Genomic DNA, 23,797 nt, shown 5'->3' on the forward strand with positions numbered 1-23,797 from the left:
AGTCACGTCAGTCGTGTCTGACTCTGTGTGACCCCATAGACAGCAGCCCACCAGGCTCCCCCGTCCCTGGGATTCTCCAGGCAAGAACACTGGAGTGGGTTGCCATTTCCTTCTCCAATGCATGAAAGTAAAAAGTGAAAGTGAAGTCGCTCAGCTGTGTCTGTCTCTTCGGGACCCCATGGACTGCAGCCTACCAGGCTCCTTCCATCCATGGGATTTTCCAGGCAAGAGTACTGGAGTGGGTTGCCCTTGCCTTCTCCAGTTGAACATGACTGAACAACTTTCACTTTCACTTGTATATAATTGACTTTGTCCATAATACAAAATGTTTTAAAAAGGAATTGAAGGAATGCAGGGAAAAGATGATAGTAAGGTTTAACTTTATCATCTGAAATGAAACAATGAAGGTTCTAAAATTCCCAAAGTGCTGTGAGCCTACAGCCTCAATGCTGAATGCTAAGTTATCTAGTACTCAGGCCAGGTGTCTATTTAAGTTAGCAGAGCAGAGGATCAAAGTTGCCTCTTCAAAGAGAATTTTTACATTTGGTGTTCCTAAATAGATTCATAGTAATCCTCAGAGGAAAAAGTATAATGTTAATTTCCTTGCATTTAAACATAATTTAGTTTTGATTTTTATATATAGGCATAGAAATTGAAAGTGAAAGTGGCTCAATCGTGTCCAACTCTGTGACCCATGGACTATGCACTCCACGGAATTCTCTGGGCCAGAATACTGGAGTGGGTAGCCTTTCCCTTCTCCAGGGGATCTTCCCAACCCAGAGATCGAACCCAGGTCTCCCACATTGCAGGCAGATATATTATATAGGCATTACATTATATTAAATACATATTCTGATATTACCAGTTCTTGAGTTGATAATTTTTAGTGAAATTAAACATAAACTAATTTTGATTCATGATATTTAAATATTTTTCTTTCTAATTAGGTTTCAAATGACTGTAAATAACCATGCCTGAAAAGAAGATAATTTCCTGTTCTCCCATTGGAGGAGAGCAAACCAAGAAAGGTAAGTTTATCCTTAAGTGATTTTCTTTGAAACTGAAGTTGCATAGATAAATGCTATTCAGGTCACTCATAGAAGAAAGACAATTTTAAGGATAGTAATCTTCTCCAAGGCCAGGGGATCACAAAACCAAAACTTACTGGGGTCAGAAAGATGAGGTAAGCAGAAGGAGTAAATCAGTTTAAGGGAAATTCATTGTATGGCCTGGGCTTCCCTGGTGGTTCAGAGGTAAAGAATTTGCCTGCCAATGCAGGAGATGTGTGTTCAATTCCTGGTTCGGGAAGATCCCCTAGAGAAGGAAATGGCAACCCTCTCCATTATTCTTGCCTAGAAAATCCCATGGACAAAGGAGCCTGGCAGGCTCCAGTCCATGGGGTTGCAAAAGAGTTGGACACTATTTAGTAACTAAACAACAATTGTCTAAGTTATAATCAATTTCTTTTATAATTACTACTGACGTATGGTATAGGTAGTACAAAAGGTAGGTAATACAATAATGGTCTGCAGGAGTCAGCTCTTACTAGCTCATGTGGGCCAACTGTATACACATCTCTTCTCAATTCTACTCTATTGACTGGGTGAAATTGGCTATGGTGATAGTACTTACTGGTTATTAAAATTTTACCAGCACACCATTGAAAAGAAACATACAAAGTTCAAAATGAAAAAAAAAAAAAACTTGTATAATTATATTTTTAAAAGTTGTATTACATTTTATTGCCTTACTTTGCATCCTGAATCCCTTTGCATCTTTTATTCTGCATCATGTTAACAGTATAATGTCTTAACAAGATACAGAATAGAGGTCAGCAAATGACAGTGCACAAGCCAGATCTGGTCCACAGCCCTTTCCCTACAGCCCAAAAGCCACAAATAATTTACATTTGTAAAGGGTTGTAAAAAGAAACAAAACAAAGAGGGATATGCAACAGAGACAGCATGTGACCCACTAAACCAAAATTTTTTACTATCTGGATCTTTATAGAAAAAAGTCAGCAAATCCTTGGTATAGAATTTTGTCTTGAGTACTGTAACTGGGAACAATAGGCTTCATACGAGTTATCTACTGCTGCCCTAAGGCCATGTAACAATCAACCACAAAAATGCAGGCACACAGAGCTTCATCAACATTCCTTTTAGCTCACATGTACTGAGTGGTCCTCAAGTGGGGCCAGACTGCTCACTCACGCATCTGCAGTAAGCCACAGGCCAGCCAAGCACCAAGACATATCTTGCTCATTTGGGCAGGCTTTTCCAAACCTAGGTCGTTGCTGGGAAAACCAGGCTGACTTAACCCTGCAACTCTCTGTCTCTCATACTCCTACAGGAGCCTGATCTCATGGCTTAAGAGGGGGAACAGAAGCTCCCAAGGCCAAGGCACAGAACTGGCTCATTTGTGCTACATGTTATCTGTCAAAGCAAGTCACAGGACTAGCCTAGAGTCAAGGGACAACAGATGAGACTCCACCTCTTAGAGATAGGTGTTTAAAGTCACATTGAAAAGGAAGGTGAATACTGAAAGGAGAAAATTTAGTGGGTCTATTATTGGAACAATTATATTATTGGAATATTGGATATTCAATTATATATTGGAATCAATTACCATTTTATTGGGGCTATAAAAGAAAGCAGTCATTTAGTAATTTCAAATATCATTGAGGTATTGCACAGTGGATTTCAATGTAAGATTAGGAATTTGGTGTAGGATTTTCATGTTCATCACCACATTTACATTCAGAATATTTCAGTAACTTTGGTTTTTAGCTCTTTATTCATTCTGTCAATATTATTTGAAAAAAATGATGTTATATCATTTTCACAGAGTTTGTGTAGTGAAGTTGAAGCTAAAAATTTTCATTTCTGGAAAATTACCTCAACCTCAGATTAGCAAAATGGACCAGGTTGCTCACATAAAACAATTTTCCCAATGATACAATTTGGAAAGAGATAGGAAAATGAAATTATACTTATGCCTACCTCATGTTTAAATGTTTGAAAGAACTATTGAAAGTTTTGGGGTTAATTATAATGTTAATTAAAAAATTATAGTTTGTTCCAAGACTTCAGAGAGCTGAGTTGGTGACTTCCCTTTGAATAACCTGACAGACTCTTTGTTTTGTAATGGAACAGAAAGCGAATAGTCCAAACTGGTTTACAAGCATATGCTCTTGTGTGTGGTACATTAGGAGAAAGTTAATCTTGTTAAACACGACTTGGCATCTACTTTTTGTCTATGCAGTCAAGAAATACACAGTCAGAAACACACACACACATACACGGCACTGTATAATGGAGTATAAGTGTTCTTTGATATAGGTTATTGCTGCAAATTCATATGAAATGGAAATATATCTAGTTGGCTCTGTGGAAAATAACATGATTAATAAGTTGTCGTTTGAAATGTAAGTTATCCTTAGCAAGTTCAGGATATTTGTATTTAAATGACATTGATCCAATATTGGAATGCTGGCACAAATAGTGATTATCACTTAAAATTAATTTCTATCTCTGGCGTCATACCATCATTAAGCTCTCCCCATCCTCTCTGAAAGAAAACTAACACTATAGAGAACATTCAGCTTACCAAGCAAAGCACTGAGATGATCATGTTCAAACTATAGAAACTTGCTAGTCTTAGAAAATTTTAACCTTTTAAGCCTAAAAGTTTTAATATTGCTGGATGATATATTGAACCTAATTATGTGCCAACCTTTGAAATGGCTTGTCATTAACATCACAAAAACACAATGTCAGATCTTATTTATTAACTTCTACCAGATGACACTCAACATAATAATACTTTTTTCTTCATATCAAAAATAAATCCTTTCCTTATGTTGTATCAATCACCCTGAAACTACTGTGGTTATATCAAAATTCTTATTATACTATAAATAAGGGTAGCAAATTGCATGATTATTTTGTGCTCTCAGTTGAAATAAAAGTGACACAAATTATTAAACTTTCCAAATGTTCTGTACAGTCATAGCCATAACTTAAACATGTTGACCAACAGAATTTTCACATGACTCATCTTTGCAAAGAGTGAGCTCTGGGATAATACCTTCTATTACAATTAAAAACATATTTTTAGAAACTTACCATCTATAATATTGGGATTCTCAGGCAATATTTTCACGAAATACAGAAGTGCTTTTCATGACAGCATCACTTACTTATTTGTGTTAAGGTACCTTAGTTTTTCTATGTTTTTCTATTGTTTTTCATAATGTATATTTTCCATATAACAAGTAGAGACTGTATTTTTTTTTAAGAGAACAGCACCTTTCTATGTTGAGTATACCTTTCAAGTATGAAAGGAATATTTCATACTTGTAAAAATATCTGTAACATATATGTAAAGGACAAAGAACACTGAAAATCAAGTATCTGTGCATTCATAATGAATATTAAGAAACAGAACCCTATGTCCTCTTCTCTCTTCAAAATACATTTAGTTTCATGTATTAAGTGTAAATATGCTAATATACATGTTATATAGTTTTACATATTTGATCTCATAATTTTAACTGTCAGTAATTCACTAATTAATTAGTGCATTAATTCACTAATATTAGTTAGATCACCTGAAAATAATGAGTTCAGAGTTTTACTTTCTTCTATTGTTTAGTTTATCACCCAGGAAGCATTCTTGGAATTGCTAGTTTTTTTAATCAGTGTTGTTATATCTCAGATACATACAGATAATCCTTGAAATTCTTTCTGATAGAAAAAGATTCTGTGGTTTTACTTTGGTATCCTTGGTCTGTGTTCTTTCCAGCCTCATGGTACTACTTGTGTGTAATCTAATTCCTGGAGAAGGAAATGGTAACCCACTCCAATTTCTTGCCTGGGAAATACTATGGATAGAGGAGACTGGTGGGCTACAGTCCATGGGGTCACAAAAGAGTTGGACATGACTAAGCGACTAAACAACAAAATTGCTTAGTTTAGATCCTTTATTACTCTGTTAAATGTATGCAATACAATTGTGCTTATTTATCTCCCTGTTCCTGATTTTTGAGATGAGACTTTCAATATTTCACTACTAAATATTATTTTTACAAAGCATTTTTAATAGTTTACTATAAACTGTAAACATGTACTGAACTTTCTGAATGCTTTTTTCTACATCTATTTACAGTGTTTTACAATTAATTTTTTTTCTGTAATCTCTAAATTTAATTAGTTGCATAAGTGAATTTTCAGTTGTTAAACTTTTCATTCCTGGGACAAATGTAACTTTTTTATTTATTGTCTTAATATATTGTTAGATTTGGTCTGCTTTGTAATTTGTTTAGGATTTTTCCATATATGGTCTTAAGTAACATTGGCCCCTAAGTTTTCTTACATTGTTTTTATCTGATTTTAGTATAAAGGTGTTTATTAATCTCACAATTGAAGAAGATGTCTTCATTTTTTATTCTCTGAAAGAAAATATTCAATGTCACTTTCATTGAATGTTTGGCTGAACTTATGTCTTAATTTTTGTGGGGATATTAAATTATTGATATAAATTATTAGTTACAGGTCTGTTTATATTTAGGCTATTTATTCTTAATTCACTATTGAAAAATTATTATTTTTCCTTTAAAAGTTTATTTGGTTAAACTTTACATGTATTAAAACAATATTATTAATAATGTTTTATCTTTATATCCTTTGTATGCAATATTCCTCCTTTTCATTCACAACACTGTATTTATTTCTTCACTTTTGCTTTGATCAATTTTGCCAGATGTATTTATTGCTGTTAAATTTTTCAAAGTGGTAATTTCTCACCTTTTAAATTCTCTCTGGGTTTGTTTGTTTTTTTTCCCTGTTGTTGGACTGCTTTCTGTTAATTTCAGATATTACTGCCCCCTTATCTAACTTCTACTTTCTTTGAGTTTGTTTTTCCCACATATTCTTAATTTTGAATGCCTAAATCACTAATTTTCAGCCTTTTTTTTTTTCTTTTCTATTATAATTACCTAAAGCTACAAATTTCCCTTGACCTATCATTGACTTCCCTATAGCACAGATGGTAAAGAATCTGCCTGCAATGTAGGAGACCTGTGTTCGATCCCTGGGTCAGAAAGATCCCTTGGAGAAGGAAATGGCAATGCACTCCAGTATTCTTGCCTGGAGAATCCATGGACAGAGGAGCCTGGTGGGCTATAGTCCATGGGGTCACAAAAAGATGGACATGACTAAGTGACCAACACACACATCATAGACATAATAAAAAGAAAGAAAGCGAAAAGTGAAAGTGAAGTCGATCAGTTGTGTCCGACTCTTTGCGACCCCATGGACTGTAGCCTACCAGGCTCCTCCGTCCATGGGATTTTCCAGGCAAGAGTACTGGAGTGGGGTGCCATTTCTTTCTCCAGGAGATCTTCCCGACCCAGGGATTGAACCTGGGTCTCCCGCATCGTAGACAGACGCTTTACCATCTGAGCCACCAGGGAACCATAAAAAAAAGAACTGGATGTCAAATCAGACTCATGAAGATTGACTCAGCATACATAGTCTCTCAGCCTGTAGCTTTGTTCAGTGCTGTTAAAGGTAATATTGTATTTAACTTTAAAACAGAGTTATAATTCACACACTACCATAAAAATTCATCTCTTTCTTTCAATTTGGGGTTTTCAGTACAATCACAAGGTTTTGCAACCACTGTATTCTATGTTGCTTCAGTCGTGTCCACTCTTTGGGAGTCCATGGACTACAGCTCTTCAGGCTCCTCTGTCCATGGAATTCTGCAGGCAAGCATACTGGCATGGGTTGGCATTTCCTTCTCTGGGGATCTTCCTCACCCAGGGATCGACTCTGCATCTCATAAGTCTCCTGCATTGGCAGGCAGGTTCTTTAGCACTAAGGCCACCTGGGAAGCCCTTTTTTTTTGCCATTATAATCCCAGTATACTTTCATAACCCCCAAAACACCCCTATACCATTATAGAGCTGCCACTCTCTATTCTCCCTCCACCCAGTCCCTGGAAACCACATATTTACTTGCCTTGTGGGAACACTGTGGGCCTGGTGGGTGTTGACTAGTTCCTGGTGAAGCCAGGCAGCATAGCTTCCTTTGAGCCTGCCCACTACACGTGCGTGGTGAAATTCAGTGTAAGGCCCATGGTCAGGCTCGCTGTGGAATCCAAGAACCCAGCTGCTCCCTCCAAGCCGGGCAGGAGGAGCGGCCAAAGCCACAGGCCAAATTGGATCTGGAAGGGCGATGCATCATGGAGGAGTCAGGGAACATGCCTTTGCGGGTGCAGTCGATCCACACCCGGTGATATGCTGGGAGGACCTCACTTGCAGCCCCTATCAAGAAATCCAATCAGGTCAACTGGTCCTGTGAAGTCGTCGGCGAAAGAGTCAAATGCACTTTGCCTATTCAAGAACTGCGACAGGCACAACCGGCTGCACATGGAAGTGTTGTCCTTCCCCGATGGCCTGACAATGGACATCAAGAGAGAGCTGTCGGCCATCAGGAGCCCAAGCATCCACCCGCTACCTGACAAAGTTCGAGGGGGACGTGGCCGAGAATCGCAAAATGTGGTGCTTGGGGCCGCCGGCACCAGCCTGACCTCCTCAAGGACATCACCACGAGTGTGCGTCCCTCAAGGAGATCATGTATGGCGTGTTGACTGGTGTCCCGGAAGGCGCTGCGCCAGGAGGACGCGCGGGACCTGCGCTTTGAGGTCCTTGATGTAACGCCGCCCAAGGGTGCCACACAGATCACTGCCCGCCTGGTGCCAACTCTACTCCGCGTACCTACTGCCAGCCCGGGTTCATGGAGCCCGGTATTTTGTGGAGACCCGGTGTCAGGAGCAACTGTTCAGTGGCATCCATGGTATCCGCTGGTACAGAAGCGGGGCCGCATCTTCCAGCAGCCCCAGGTGGCCTGCACCCCATATTTGTCATGAAGGCCTGTCAGCATCCTTGGGCCTCACCGCCGACCTGAGGTCCCACAGAGGTGGGTGGCCAGTCCTTCCCGAGGGTTTGTGTGACCACTTTCAGTCCAGCCCAAAGGAGTGTTTGCCGACACCAGCGCCCCAGCCAGGTCGCGGCGGGGACGTGCAAGCGCAGAGGCCTGAAGGAAGGCATGGCCGCTGCACAACTTCCAGGACAATTCCTGGCGCGGCACATGCTCAGGCATGATTGCCCGGAGCGTCCAGCCGGGATTTCTCAAGATATCGCGAGAACGTCGAGAGGCAGGGATGCTCTGCCTATGGGATTCAGGTGCACACTAGGTGTTACCTGTCAACCTTAAAGCTTGATGGCCTTTCTTCTGATGTTTAATCAGGATTTCATAGGTAACAGAATTGCTTTCATAGCAGGGACTTATTTGGTGGGTGGGGGTGTGGGGAGGAGAGATGGGAGGCTGTTTCGGATAGTTCATATAAATGAATGGGTGAAATAGTTGGCTTTGTCTCTCTTTTAAATTATAACTATGTCGAGATTCTTTTTTGTGTCTGAATAATATTCCGTTGTATGAATATTCCACATATTGTTATATAAATTCATCAGTAGATGGGTATTTGGATTATTTTCACTTTGGGGCTGTTATGAATAATGTTGTTATGAATACTGAAGCAAAAGTTTTTTATATGGACATCTGTTTTCACTTCTGTTTGCACTGGATGGAATTGGGTCATTTGGTAACTTGATGTTTGACCTTCTGAGTAATTGCCAATTTTGTTTTTTTCCAAAGCAGCTGCAATATTTTACATTCCAAACAGCAATATATGAGGATTCCTGTTTTTCTACCCCTTGTCTACACTTGTTAAATTCTGTTAGTTTTTTAAAGCTTTATTAGAGCAATCTTAGTGGGTGTGAAATGGCATCTTTTTGTGGTTTTGATTTGCATTTCTTTAATAATAATTAATGATGAGGATCTTTAAATCTCTCTGCTGTCACTTGTATATCTTCTTTGGAGAAATACGTCTTTAAATCTTTGGCCCATTTTTAAATTGGGTTGTTAGTATTTTTCTACTATTGAGTCATACTAATTCTTTATATTTTTTAGAAACTAGACTTTTATTAGATATATGATTTATAAATGTTTTGCTTGTAGTAAGGGTTGTGTTTTCACTTTCCTTTTTTGGAGTTTTTATACGACTTTTTAAAAATTGAGATATAGTTGATTTATAGTGTTTCAGGTATACAGCAAAGTGATTCAGTTAGTGTTTTCACTTTCTTGATACTGCCCTTTGCAGCACAAAATTTTTATTTTTGTCCCTTTGATGTCATATCCAAGGTAACATATATTTACTCCTCCTTTTCACATATATTCACTCCTATGTTTTTTTATAGTTATAGTTTTGTCTCTTGTAGTTAAGTTTATAATCCATTTTGAGTTAATTTTTGACATGGTTTGAGGTAGGAATCAAAATTCTTTCTTTTGCATTCGTTTACCCAGTACTGACTGTTGAAAAATGACTGTTCTTTCCTCACTGAATAATCTTGGCATGCTTGTAAAAATCAACTGACTGTAAATATGGGTTTATATCAGGAATCTTAATTCTATTCCATTGAGCTACATGTTTGTCTTTATGGCAATACCACACTGGCTGATTATTATAGATTTGTAGTAATTTTTGAAATCAAGAAGTATGATCCCCCCACGTTTGCTCTTCTTTTTCAAGATTAATCCAACTAAACTAGGTCCCTTGCATTTCCATGTTAGGGTCAGTTTGAGAATTTCTGGGGAAAAATGGCTATTGAAATTTGATAGAAATTGCATTGAACCTGTAGATCATTTTGAAGAGTTTTGGTGTCTTCAAAAAGTAATGTCTTAGAATCCACTAACACAAGGTATTTTTCTATTAATTTAGATTTTTTTTCACTGTTTTGTATGTAGATTCTAGTGAAACTTAACCCAAACAAATTTTGCACTTATTTTGTTAATTTTATTCCTGTTTTATTTTTTTGATGCTTTTATTGTATCTTGTATGCTTTTTATTTCACTTTCTTGCCTAATGACTCTGACTCAAACCTGCAGAACAGTGTTGAATAAAAATGGAAGAGTCTAGATACGGTTGTCTTTTTCCTGGTCTTAGGGGAAAGAAACTTCATTCTTTACTGTAATATCTTATGTTAGGTATGGATTTTTTACAAGGTAAAAAAATCATGTTGAACAAGTTTTCTACTATTCCTATTTTGTTGAGTGTTTTTTATTTTTAATCAAGAATTGGTTTGAATTTGGTCAGAAATTTTTCTGCATCTATTGAAATGTGTTGGTTTCTTCTTTTTATTAATATTAATATCCATATTGCTGTTTGATTTACATGTTGAAATATTTATGGGCTATATCTCACTTGGACATGATGTATAATTCTTTTAACATGCCTCTAGACTTAGTTTCAGAGAAGGCAATGGCACCCCACTCCAGTACTCTTGCCTGGAAAATCCCATGGACAGAGGAGCCTGGTAGGCTGCAGTCCATGGGGTGGCTATGAGTCGGACAAGACTGAGCGACTTCACTTTCCCTTTTCACTTTCATACATTGGAGAAGGAAATGGCAACCCACTCCAGTGTTCTTGCCTGGAGAATTCCAGGGACGGTGGAGCCTGATGGGCTGCTGTCTATGGGGTCGCACAGAATGGACATGACTGAAACGATTTAGCAGCAGCAGCAGACTTAGTTTCAGAGAAGGCAATGGCACCCCACTCCAGTACTCTTGCCTGGAAAATCCCATGGACAGAGGAGCCTGGTAGGCTGCAGTCCATGGGGTCGCAAAGAGTCAGACAGGACTGAGTGACTTCACTTTCACTTTTCACTTTCATGCATTGGAGAAGGAAATGGCAACCCACTCCAGTGTTCTTGCCTGCAGAATCCCAGGGACGGGGGAGCCTGGTGGGCTGCCATCTATGGGGTCGCACAGAGTCAGACACAACTGAAGAGACTTAGCAGCAGCAGCAGACTTAGTTTGGTAGTGTGTTGTGAGGATCCATATTCCTAAGGAAGTATTTTTTTATATATTCTTATTTTCTTGTAATGTAATGTTGGAGTTATATGGGGCTCATATATATATTTAGCAAGTATCGCTCCTCTTTCATTGTTTGGCAAAATTTATGAAGCTTTAGTGAAACATTCTTTAAATATTTGATGATGTTCACCAATGAAACCTTGTGTTCAAGGATTTTTTCTTTGTGGGAGGATTTCTTTTGTTACTGTTTTAGTTTTTTTTACTTGTTATAGTTCTATTCAGACTTTTTATTTTTCCTTGAATCAGTTTGGTAGTTTGTGGCTTTCTAGGAATTTGTTCATTTCATTTAGATTACGTAATTTATTGGCAGACACTTGTTTATAGTATTCTCTTATAAACTACTCTCTAAGATAGTAATATGCTTCTTTCATTCTAGCTTTTAGTACTTTGAGTGTTGACTTTTTGTTCCCTTGGTTAGTTAGGCTACAGTTTGTCAATTTTGTTAATCTTTTCAAAGAACCACCTATACTGTTTTCCACAACTGTATCAAATTATTAGTAGTGTGGGTATATCAGTATTGCCACAACATACCACATCGTATCTAATCATAATTATATAGTTCACTTCAGTTAAGGTAAATTGCTCAATCCTATCCGACTCTTCATAACCCCATGGACTGCAGCACACCAGGCTTTCCTGTCCATCACCAACTGCCAGAGCCTACTCAAACTCATGTTCATCGAGTTGGTGATTCCATCCAACCATCTCATCCTCTGTCGTCCCCTTCTCCTCCCTCCTTCAATCATTCCCAGCATCAGGTCTCTTCCAATGAGTCAGTTCTTCACATCAGGTGGCCAAAGCATTGGAGTTTCAGCTTCAGCATCAGTCCTTCCAATGAATATTCAGGACTGATTTCCTTTAGGATTGACAGGTTGGATCTCCTTGCAGTCCTAGGGACGCTCGAGTCTTTTCCAACACCACAGTTCAAAAGCATCAGTTCTTCAGTGCTCAGCTTTCTTTTTAGTCCTGCTCTCACATCTATACATGACTCCTGGAAAAACCATAGCTTTGACTAGACAGACCTTTGTTGGTAAAGTAATGTCTCTGATTTTTCATATGCTGTCTATGTTGGTCATACTTTTCTTCCGAGGAGCAAGTGTCTGTTAATTTCATGGCTGCAGTCACCATCTGCAGTGCTTTTGAAGCCCAGAAAAATAGTCTCTCACTGTTTCTATTGTTTCCCCATCTATTTGTCATGAAGTGATGGGACTGGATGCTGTGATCTTAGTTTTCTGAATGTTGAGTTTTAAGCCAACTTTTTCACTCTCCTCTTTCACTTTCATCAAGAGGCTCTTTAGTTCTTATTTGCTTTCTGCCATAAGGGTGGTGTCATCTGCGCATCTGACATTAATGATATTTCTCTTGGCAATCTTGATTCCAGCTTGTGCTTCATCCAACCCAGCATTTCCCATGATGTACTCTGCATATAAGTTAAAAAAGCAGGGTGGCAATATACAGCCTTGACATACTCCTTTCCCGATTTGGAACCAGTTTGTTGTTCCATGTCCAGTTCTAACTGTTGCTCCTTGACCTGCATACAGATTTCTCATGAGGCAGGTCAGGTGATCTGGTAGTCCCACCTCTTGAAGAATTTTCCACAGTTTATTGTGATCCACACTGTCAAAGGCTTTGCCGTAGTCAGTACAGCAAAAATAGATATTTTTCTTTAATTCTTTTGCTTTTTCTGTGATCCAATGGATGTTGACAATTTGATATCTGGTTTCTCTGCCTTTTCTAAATCCAGCTGACCATGTGTAAGTTCACGGTTCACATACTGTTGAAGCCTTGGAGAATTTTGAACATTCTTTGCTAGCGTGTGAGATGAGTGCAATTGTGCGGTAGTTTGAATGTCCTTTGGCATTGCCTTTTTGGGGGATTGGAATGAAAACTGACCTTTTCCAGTCCTGTGGCCACTGCTGAGTTTTCCAAATTTACTGGTGTATTGAGTGCATCACTTTCACAGCATCATCGTTTAGGTTTGAAATAGCTCAACTGGAATTCCATCACCTCCACTAGCTTTGTTCATAGTGATACTTCCTAAGGCCCTCTTGACTTCACATTCCAGGATGTCTGGCTCTAGGTGAGTGATCACACCATCATGGTTACCTGGGTCATGAAGATCTTTTATTGTATAGTTCTGTGTATTCTTGACACAATATAAATTTAAAATTGCTCTAATTTAAATTTAAAGTTGCTCTAATTTACATTTTTATTATCAAAGAGAAAAAATAATTTTATATGCTTATTTAATCTTTTTATTTAGTCTTGTTTGAACCTTCTGATGGTGATTTGGTAATTTTTATAAACATGAATGGCTCAGCAGTAAAGAATCTGCCTCCGTTGCAAAAGATGCAAGAGACGTGGGTCTGATCCCTGGGTCCGATCCTTAGGTTGCAAAGATCCCATCAAGGAGGAAATGGCAACCCACTGCAGGATTCTTGCCTGAAAATTTTTGTTTATTTCAAACGGTGCTCTAGAAACATCCTTGTACACATATTCTGTGTGACTAAGATATACTTACTAATAGAACTGATAGGTACATGGTATGTGTGTCGTTGACTTTATTGAATAATATACTCGCTAATTTCCAATTCCATGGCAGTGTAGGAATGTTTCAGTTACTCCATTTTCTTTCTACCACGTGATATTACTACACTTTAAAATTATTAGCCATTTACATATGACTTAAGTGTATCTAATTGTGATTTTCATTTGAATTTTTCTGTCTGCTATGAAGTTGAATTTTTTTAATGTGCTTTTGGGTATTTTGGTTTTTATTTTTCAAAATTGACTATTTGTGTCTTTTTTTCTGGTTTTCTAATGAGTCACATAGTTTTTCTTCTTAATTTGTAAGAGGTCTTAAATTAATGTGAATAATAGCCTGAAATCAATTGTATGTAGCTAATATCCTCTTATACTTGTGCCTTATATTTTTAATTTACTTATTATTTAGTATTGCCTTTTGATGAACAATGGAGAAGGCAATGGCACCCCACTCCAGTACTCTTGCCTGGAAAATCCCATGGATGGAGGAGCCTGGTAGGCTGCAGTCCATGAGGTCCCGAAGAGACAGACACAACTGAGTGACTTCACTTTCACTTTTCACTTTCATGCATTGGAGAAGGAAATGGCAACCCACTCCAGTGTTCTTGCCTGGAGAATCCCAGGGATGGGAAAGCCTGGTGGGCTGCAGTCTATGGGGTCACACAGAGTCAGACATGACTGAAGCGACTTAGCAGCAGTAGCAGTTTGATGAATAAAAGTTTTTTTTCAAGCTTTTTATATGTTCTTTCTTTCTATATTTTTTCTTATCTATATGTCATTTTTCTTCTCTATATGTCTATTTATTTTTATATGTTATTAAGACAGTCTCTACCCTGAAATTATGAAGATATCCATCCACATTCTGTCTCAACATTTTTGAGTTTTGACTTTCACATTTAGGTTTCAGTCCACCTCATATTGATTTTTTGTGTTATTTGAGTTGTGGTGTTTACTACTCTTTGTAGTTGATTACTTTTGACTCTATGCTAATTATTATTCTTGGAAAATTATTTCTGGGCGTTTCATGAAACCTAAGAAATAGATGATTTCTTCTGCGTTACATTTGCTTTTGCTTCTGCCAGAAACCTAGAGCTCTATTGATATGGTCCAAACTTAAAATTATTCATGACTTGAGAGTTCCATGGACTTTCCAATGAAGAAAATCTAATCTTCAAGTGAGGACCACAAAGTCTCAGCGATGAGATTTTTTGTTTTTGTTTTCTTTTAGTGTACACTCAACATGGAGAACATTTCACTATAGTTCTTTGAGTTCTTTTAAAGGTTGTTGAGGTGGTTTATGTTCTATTGATTTCTGGTTTACATTTACTCTGAAGCTGTAGCCCTTTGCTGTCCAAAGTCAGTGTGAATTTGACAGTTTAGTTGGAAGTTAAGAGGTTTAACGTTTTTTGTTCTGTAGGCCCTTTGAAGTCTGTTGAAGCTTACGCTCTGTTTTGAGAATATATTTTTAGTATATTATAAAAAATACAAAAAGTGCTTTATAAGAAGTACAAAAGTATTTGAAAATAAAGAAAAAAATTTTCTTATCCAAGCTCATGGATGTTCTGTCCATAGAACTTTAAATTAAGAATTCTTGAGACTAGACTTTATTATTTTCTGTCACTTATATGTCATCAAACATCTTTGGAGCTGGCCCAAGGTTTTCAGGAACTGCAAATGACCTTTACGTAATTGTCAATTTTATACTCTGTGCTCCAGAGAAAATTCTAGGTTCCTATCTCCTTTGATTTTTTTTCCTAATATTTTCTGTCTTGTTCAGCTTTTCTCTCATGTGTACATGTAATGATCATAATTAAAAAGACATGACATATATCATCATGATATATGGAAAAATTGATTTAATGAACCTATCCTGCCATTCCAAGAAATATGAGTACTATACCCCATTATTTTATATTGAATTTTATTTTATATGAGAGAAATTTTTCTGGCTTAACAGTTTTAATCCCCTCTTAAATTCTGTTTCCTCCAAAATTTGAGAGATAATATGTTTTAGGATATTCCTCAAAGAGGGTCCTGCTGTATATAAATTATACATTATGCTTAAGGAAAAAAATGATTCTGAGATAAAATAAAACTGGGAAATTATATATAATTTGCCTTTTACTTGGAAATTTTTTTAATGAGCACTAACATTGAAAGCCCTGAAATGTTCTACAGTGAAGATACTTGCTTAAACCATGTTATTTGATCATAGAATCTTTTCTTTATATACTTATTAGAGTATCATTGGATTATATATATATATATGCATATGTATATATATTTAACTCTTTATTTTATATTAGAGTATAGGTGATTAAAAATGTGTTAGTTTCAGATGTACAGCAAAGTGATTCAGTTAAATATATATATGGATTTTGAACAGAATTTGAAAAATGGGACGACAGAGGATGAGATGGCTGGATGGCATCACTGACTCGATGGACGTGAGTCTGAGTGAACTCCAGGAGTTGGTGATGGACAAGGAGGCCTGGCGTGCTGCGATTCATGGGGTCGCAAAGAGTCAGACACGACTGAGCGACTGAACTGAACTGAACTGAACTGAAGAAATAAAAAGCAATCAGTTAAACTAGGACCTACCTTGAATTTTAAGGTGCATCCTGATTTAATTAGTATGTTGAAAAATATTACCTTTAAAAGCAGTTATTTCTCCAAAGAAGACATACAGATGGCTAACAAACACATGAAAAGATGCTCAACATCACTCATTATCAGAGAAATGCAAATCAAAACCACTATGAGGTACCATTTCACACCAGTCAGAATGGCTGCGATCCAAAAGTCTACAAATAATAAGTGCTGGAGAGGGTGTGGAGAAAAGGGAACCCTCTTACACTGTTGGTGGGAATGCAAACTAGTACAGCCACTATGGAGAACAGTGTGGAGATTCCTTAAAAAACTGGAAATAGAACTGCCTTATGATCCAGCAATCCCACTGCTGGGCATACACACTGAGGAAACCAGAAGGGAAAGAGACACATGTACCCCAATGTTCATCGCAGCACTGTTTATAATAGCCAGGACATGGAAGCAACCTAGATGTCCATCAGCAGATGAATGGATAAGAAAGCAGTGGTACATATACACAATGGAGTATTACTCAGCCATTAAAAAGAATACATTTGAATCAGTTCTAATGAGGTGGATGAAACTGGAGCCTATTATACAGAGTGAAGTAAGCCAGAAGGAAAAACATAAATACAGTATACTAACGCATATATATGGAATTTAGAAAGATGGTAACAATAACCCTGTGTACGAGACAGCAAAAGAGACACTGATGTATAGAACAGTCTTATGGACTCTGTGGGAGAGGGAGAGGGTGGGAAGATTTGGGAGAATGGCATTGAAACATGTATAATATCATGTATGAAATGAGTCGCCAGTCCAGGTTCGATGCAGGATACTGGATGCTTGGGGCTAGTGCACTGGGACGACCCAGAGGGATGGTATGGGGAGGGAGGAGGGAGGAGGGTTCAGGATGGGGAACACATGTATACCTGTGGCAGATTCATTTTGATATTTGGCAAAACTAATACAATTTTGTAAAGTTTAAAAATAAAATAAAATTTAAAATAAAAAGAAAAAAAAATAAGCCAAAAAAAATGCACTATTTTTAAAATATGATGTTGCTGTATTATTGCACACACATAAATATATCTTTATTAACTCTAGCTTTAACTTTTAAATAGTAACTTTCAATACTATTTAGCTCAAGTTCTAGATTCCTTCAGAATTTGGTCATGTCAAGTTCTCTTTCTCAGGGGAAAATGTGTATAGTTTATTTAAAATTTTTTTCTGTTATTAGTATAATTTTTGTTTGGCTGTTCTTTTGGAAAAATTTAAATCATTCAAAGTAGTTATTAATGCTTTTATAGCACTATCTTTTATCATTTTTATACTATTTCAACAGTTGAAATTTCTTTTATGTTTTGCATATTCTTGCTGTAAATATACTTCTGCTTTGTTTTTATTTTTAGTGGGGTTTGGTACATAAATATTCTATTATTAAATATTAGCATAGATGTTTATTTATATCTGTAAAAGTGAAAGTGAAAGTCGCTCAGTTGTGTCCGACTCTTTGTGACTCCATGGACTTATATAGTCCATGGAATTCTCCAGGCCAGAATCCTGGAGTTGGGTAGTCATTCCCTTCTCCAGGAGATCTTCTCAACTCATGGCTTGAACCCAGGTCTCCCACATTGCAGCAGATTTTTTACCAGCTGAGCCACCAGGGAAGGCCTTATATCTGTATAATCTATCGAAGTATTTTACTACTATTAAAGTCAAAGAATCTATTTTTATCTTATAATTTACATACAGTGAAATGCACAAATGTTAAATTTTTCATTTATTTAACATTTAATATTTAACATATAAAATAATTCATTTTGATAAATGTGTACATCCCCCCATTTTAGATAGAAGATATATTTATCACCCCTGAAAGTTTCTCACCTTCCAGAGATAACCACTATCTTGATATATAAGAGTTTAGTTTTCTCTTTTTTTAAGGCTCATAACAATGGAATTGTATAATGCCCTTTTTATGATTATTTTTGTTCTATGTACTTTTGAGTTTCACCACTGTTACTCTGTGTATTACTAGCTCATTATTTTTGCTACTCAGCATTATACTATTATATAACTACTCAATATTTTTTAAAAGTTGATTTTTCTAGAGATGGACATTTAGATTTCCAGTTTCTGTTATTAGTAAAGCTATCACAGATGTTCTTGGATATTTAATTATCTTGGGTAAAAGGGTAGTTGAGTGGAATTGCTGCATTGTAGAGTAAATCTATTTAAATTTGTAGGAAATGTATTTAACTTTATAGGATACCATCAAACAAACAATAATATATTCTTCTATTTGAGAATTTTTAAACATTTCAGAGATTTTACAATGAAATAGATAAATTCCCTGCCCCTGTATATATATTCCTTCTTCCCAATAGTAACCAATCCTAATAATTTTTTGGCCAGTGTATTTTATATGCATCTATAAATATCTATCAATGTCTGTATCTCTTTTTAAAAACAAAAAGTGATGTAAAAACTTACAGATCTATGTCTTGCTAATTTTCATTTAGCACTGTACATGGGACTACTTTCTATATTGGCACATGATGACTTACCTGTTTGCTGTTTGCATAAATTTATTTATTTTTATTTTCCCGGCTTTATTGAGATATAATTGACATGTAATGTTTTAAGTTTGTCCTGTCGTCATGCAGTCACTAAGTCATGTCCAATTCTTTGTGACCACATGGACTGTAGACCTCCAGGCTCCTCTGTCCTTGGGATTTCCCAGGCAAAAATACTAGAGTAGATTGCCTTTTCCTTCTCTAGGAATCTTCCTGACCCAGGGGTCGAACCCAGGTCTCCTGAATTGCAGGCAGATTCTCTACCCCTGAGCCACCAGGGAAGCCATCCTGTGTAAATTTAGTTGTACACTATGATGATTTGATGTTTGTACGTATTGTAAAATGCTTACCACAATAAGATCATTGAACACATCCTTTACTTCACATAATTATCATTTTGTTGTTATGGAAAAATGTTTATAATCTACTTTCATTTCTATTTTCAAGTATACAATACAATACAGTTAACTATAGTCTCCATGCTGTACTTTAAATCTCCTGAAGTTTTCCTCTTACAACTGTTCCCTTTGACCAACATCTCCTCATTTCCCCGACCATTTATTTCCAGATTCTGTATTTTGTTCCATTCATCTATGCATCTGTATTCATGCCAGTACTGATAGCTTATGGTGAATGGTGTTGGATTCGTGATCTCTGAAGAAGATTTAACTTCGGGATCAGGGACCAGGGACCATGCTTGATCACTCAAGTGCTTTTGTGTAGCAGAGTTTTATTAAAGTGTGAAAAGAGACAGAGAAAGCTTCTGACACAGACATCAGAAGGGGGACAGAGAGTGCCCCCCTTGCTAGTTTTAGCAAGCTGCTTTATGTCTGTTAGAAAGCTATTAATCAGATAAGAGAGACACCTCAAGGCTGAGGGAGTTTCACCAGGCCCCTCTCCCACAATGTATATTTTTGAGGTAGGATGGCGTGTGGTGTGTCATCCCCCAGTCATGAAACAATTGATATGAATACTGGTTTGTTGAGCTATTATCAGCCCAAGGTTTGAGAAAAGAAAAAATAGTTAGTCCGAAAGGCAAATTCCAAAGCAAATACATAGTTTCATTAACATAACTTAAGAAAAACATTTCCATAAGAAAAACAAATTGGTTTGTTCAAGATTTGAGAAAAGTTAAATTCAGGTGGAACCAGGTGTCTGCATAGCAACACAAAATTTTAAGAGACACTTGCAGCCTATTCGGAGAAGGCAATAGCAACCCATTCCAGTACTCTTGCCTGGAAAATCCCATGGATGGGAGGAGCCTGGTAGGCTGCAGTCCATAGGGTCGCAAAGAGTCGGACACAACTGAGCGACTTCACTTTCACTTTTCACCTTCATGCATTGGAGAAGGAAATGGCAACCCACTCCAGTGTTCTTGCCTGGAGAATCCCAGGGACAGGGGAGCCTGGTGGGCTTCCGTCTATGAGGTCGCACAGTCGGACACGACTGAAGCGACTTAGCAGCAGCAGTAGCAGCAGCCTATTTCCTCTGTTTGGAGACCCCTGGCCTTCCTGCCTGTTACCCTCTCGGTACCATGCTGTTCTGATTATTATAGATGCAATATATTTTGTAGTGCAATTTGTAATGCAGTTTGAAATAAGGAAGTGTGGTGCTTTTGGCTATTAGGAGTTGTCCTTTTTTTTTAGGAGTCTGTTGATATTCCAAGAGAATTTTAGGATTTAAAAAAAATTCTGTAAGACATGCTATTGGAATTTTGATAAGAATTGAATTACGTGGACATTTTAACAATATTTACTCTTCTCATTAATGAAGAGTAAACCTTTCCACTTATTTGCTGTTCTTCAATTTCTTTCACCAGTATCTTACAGTTTTTTGTGTATGGATGTTTCAGTTCCTTGGTTAAGTTTATTCCTATGCATTTTATTCTTTTCATGCTATTGTAAATGGGTTTGCTTTGTCTGACATACCTATGTATAAGGTAATATACATTTATGTATCAGTTGCCTCTGATATCTTTTGGTTTCCATTTATAAGGAATGTATTTTTTCATCCCTTCATTTTGAGCTTATATATGCCCTTAAATCTGGAATGAGTCTCTTGTAGTAGCATATATATAGATACGTCTTGTTTTTTGTTTTTTTTTTTTAATTTGCTCAACCACTCTGTGCTTTTTTATTGGAGAGTTTAATTCATTTTCATTAAAAGTGATTATTGACAGATGAGGATTTCCTAACGGCATCTTGTTGATATTTTATGCATGTTTTGTAGTTCTTTTGTTTAGTTGTTCTTCTCTTGCTGTCTTCCTTTTTGAATTGATGATTTTTCATAGCAGTATACTCTGATTCCCTTCTTTTTTTTCTTTGTGTGTCTACTATATGTTTTTGCTTTGTGGTTTCTTTAAAGCTTAAATGAATTATTTAATAGATGTAACAGTCTATCTTGAGCTGATAGCAACTTAAGTTCAATCACATGCAAAAACTCTACCCTTTTAAATACCCTGCCTCCAGATTTTGTGTCTTTGATGTCACAATTTAAATCTTTTATATTTTGTATCTATTAATAAATTATTGCAGTTATAGCTATTTTAGTATTCCTGTCTTTTAACTTTTATACTAGAGTTAAATATTTAATACCTCACTATAGTATTGGAGTATTCTATATTTGAATATACACTTACCTTTACTGACTTGTTTTATGTTTTTATTTTTGTGTTACTAATTCATATCCTTTTAACTTGAAAAACTCCTCTCAGCATTTCTTATAAAGCAGGTCAAATAGTGATGAGCTCTCTCAGTTTTTTGTCAGAAACTCATTCTTTTTCACTTCTGAAAGATAAGTTTGCCAACAAAGAAGCTGAGGTCCTCTGCAGAGCAGGCACTGGGAAACATGATCATTGCTGCTTCATGCCTGATGTTGATAACCTTTACCATTTTTCCTGTGCCAGGCCATCTTTATGCCTCTCAGCTTTGCTGATCTCTGAGTGGGAGGAAATAAAGGACTATCCTTTGTGCAGTTCTCCCAAAATTTGATTCATAAGAATTGTTTATCATTTCAGTGCCCCCAAAGGGAAGCTGGTAGCTCCCACTTTCCCAGGGAGAGGGACTATTTCAGACCAGAGTTTTCTCAGCATGACCAGTGTCACTTACGGGACTGGATAATGCAGACAAAATGAAGCTCTCTTCCTTGCCATTTCGTGTGGTGGTTCTGTTTTTTATATTTTTGGTCCATGTGGCTGAAGTTTCTGAAGTGGACTCGAGCTTCCCAAGGCTATTTTTGTTTACATGTCACTGTCTGATTGTTAATGATTATTGGTAGATGGAAGCTAGGGTCTCCAACCCCACCGTTTTGGTGATGTTACTCTGAATGACTTTTTTTTTGCTTTTAATAGCTGTGTGCTATTTTGAATACCTTCTTGTAAGAGTTAAGCCAATCGAAAATGAAACATCTGAAGATATTCTACTATGTTTTTGTTTAATATCGATATTATAGTTGCTTTTTCAAGGACAACACTTTTACAACTTAGTTTTGTACATTATTTTGCTTATTTTAAATGTATATATTAACTACTCACGGAAATTTTTGTTTTCTTTTAAAAAGACAATGCCACATCACAAGCTTTGGTTCGATTTGTTACCCCTGAGGAAGCTGTTGAGGTTATTCATGAAGATAAGATGACAAACACTGAAGGTGAGGGCAGAATCTAAATTGTAGAGTAACCTATGTAAACTGTATTTATATTCACTCATTTGTTTCTGATGCCAGTGTTACATTTTTATTAAGAAATAAACCTAAATATCATTAATAGTTAACAATGACTGATATATAATATATGGACATAATATTTTAATAAATTTCATCAATAGTGTATTGTTAATTAAAATTTGATCATAATAATTGTTTATAATTTCAGAAGTTTATGAATTTTAAAAATAAACAGTTTCTTTATCCTTCATGTTAGGACTGACACATGCTGGAAATTTTCCAGTTCATTAAGGATATGTTTCTTAAAATGAAAAGAAGAAGGGCTAATGTTTGGGGGTTGTGAAATCCAGAATTAAAAATTGTTCATTGAGATTCCATGAAATGTTAGCTCAGAAAGTGTTTCTGGTGTCCTATGTGGAAAGAAGTAGAAAGAGATGGGTAAATGTATGCATTTTATGTATGCTGCGTGCTGAGTTGCTCAGTCGTGTCCAACTCTTTGTGACCCAATGGACTGTAGCCCGCCAGGCTCCTCTGTCCCTGGGGATTCTCCAGGCAAGAATACGGGAGTGGGCTGCCATGCCCTCTGCCAGGGGATCTTCCCAACCCAGGGATCAAACCCGGGTTTCCCACATTGCAGGTGGATTCTTTACCATCTGAGCCACCAGGGAAGCCCCATTCTATAGTGTTTCATATTTTTTCTCAGATCATTCTCGTGGAGAATTCCATATTTATCAAAATATTTAATCTTAATTTTTGTTAATTTAAGCCCAGTTCATCACCTGTGCTTCTGACCAACTACTATATATTATTAGTGGTTTCAGTTTATACCCCTGCCTACCTAGGTTTTGATTAATTTGCTACAGTGGCTCACAGGACTCAGAGAAACATTTTACTTACTAGGTTACTGGTTTATTATAAAAGAATATAATACAGGAACAGCCAGATGGAAGAGGGGCATAAAACAAGATATGGAGGAAGGTCACAGAGCTTCCACAAGATATGGAGGAAGGGATGTTGTCTCCAAGCATTCCAGTCCCCCCAAATCTTCATATATTCAGCAACCAAGAAACTCTCAGTTCCCTGTCTGGTTGAATTTTTATGGAGTCTTCATCATTTGGGCAGGATTGATTAAATCACTGACCAGAGATTGTTGATTCACCCTCCAGGCCCTCTCCCCTCCCCAAGGGTCAGAAGTTGGTGGCGAGACTGAAAAGTCCAACTCTGTAATCAGAAGATTGGTTTTCCTGAGTCCCCATCCTTATCTGGGGTCCAAAAATCACCTCATTAGTATAAAAAATGACATTTTAATTGCTCTCATCAGTTAGGAAATTGCAAGGGTTTTAGCATCTTTGTGCCAAAAACAGATCAAGACTAAATATGTATTGCTTATTCTAAATCACGGGAGCTTCCCTGATAGCTCAG

The 23,797-nt window shown here is 36.9% G+C and overlaps 1 protein-coding gene across 1 annotated transcript in view; it reads left to right on the plus strand.

Annotated features, from left to right (window-relative positions):
- Positions 1-8,166: 8,166 nt before the first annotated feature.
- The window catches only part of CCDC178 (coiled-coil domain containing 178), a 384,374-nt gene continuing 368,743 nt past the window's right edge, over positions 8,167-23,797 (plus strand). Inside the window, exons 1-2 of the mRNA XM_027525955.1 lie at positions 8,167-8,251; positions 22,271-22,360. Of these exons, the coding sequence (XP_027381756.1) occupies positions 8,167-8,251; positions 22,271-22,360 (175 nt within the window). The remainder of the gene's footprint in view (positions 8,252-22,270; positions 22,361-23,797) is intronic.

Source organism: Bos indicus x Bos taurus, chromosome 24 (assembly GCF_003369695.1).
Source record: "Bos indicus x Bos taurus breed Angus x Brahman F1 hybrid chromosome 24, Bos_hybrid_MaternalHap_v2.0, whole genome shotgun sequence".
In the NCBI taxonomy this organism is placed as follows: Eukaryota; Metazoa; Chordata; class Mammalia; order Artiodactyla; family Bovidae; genus Bos; species Bos indicus x Bos taurus.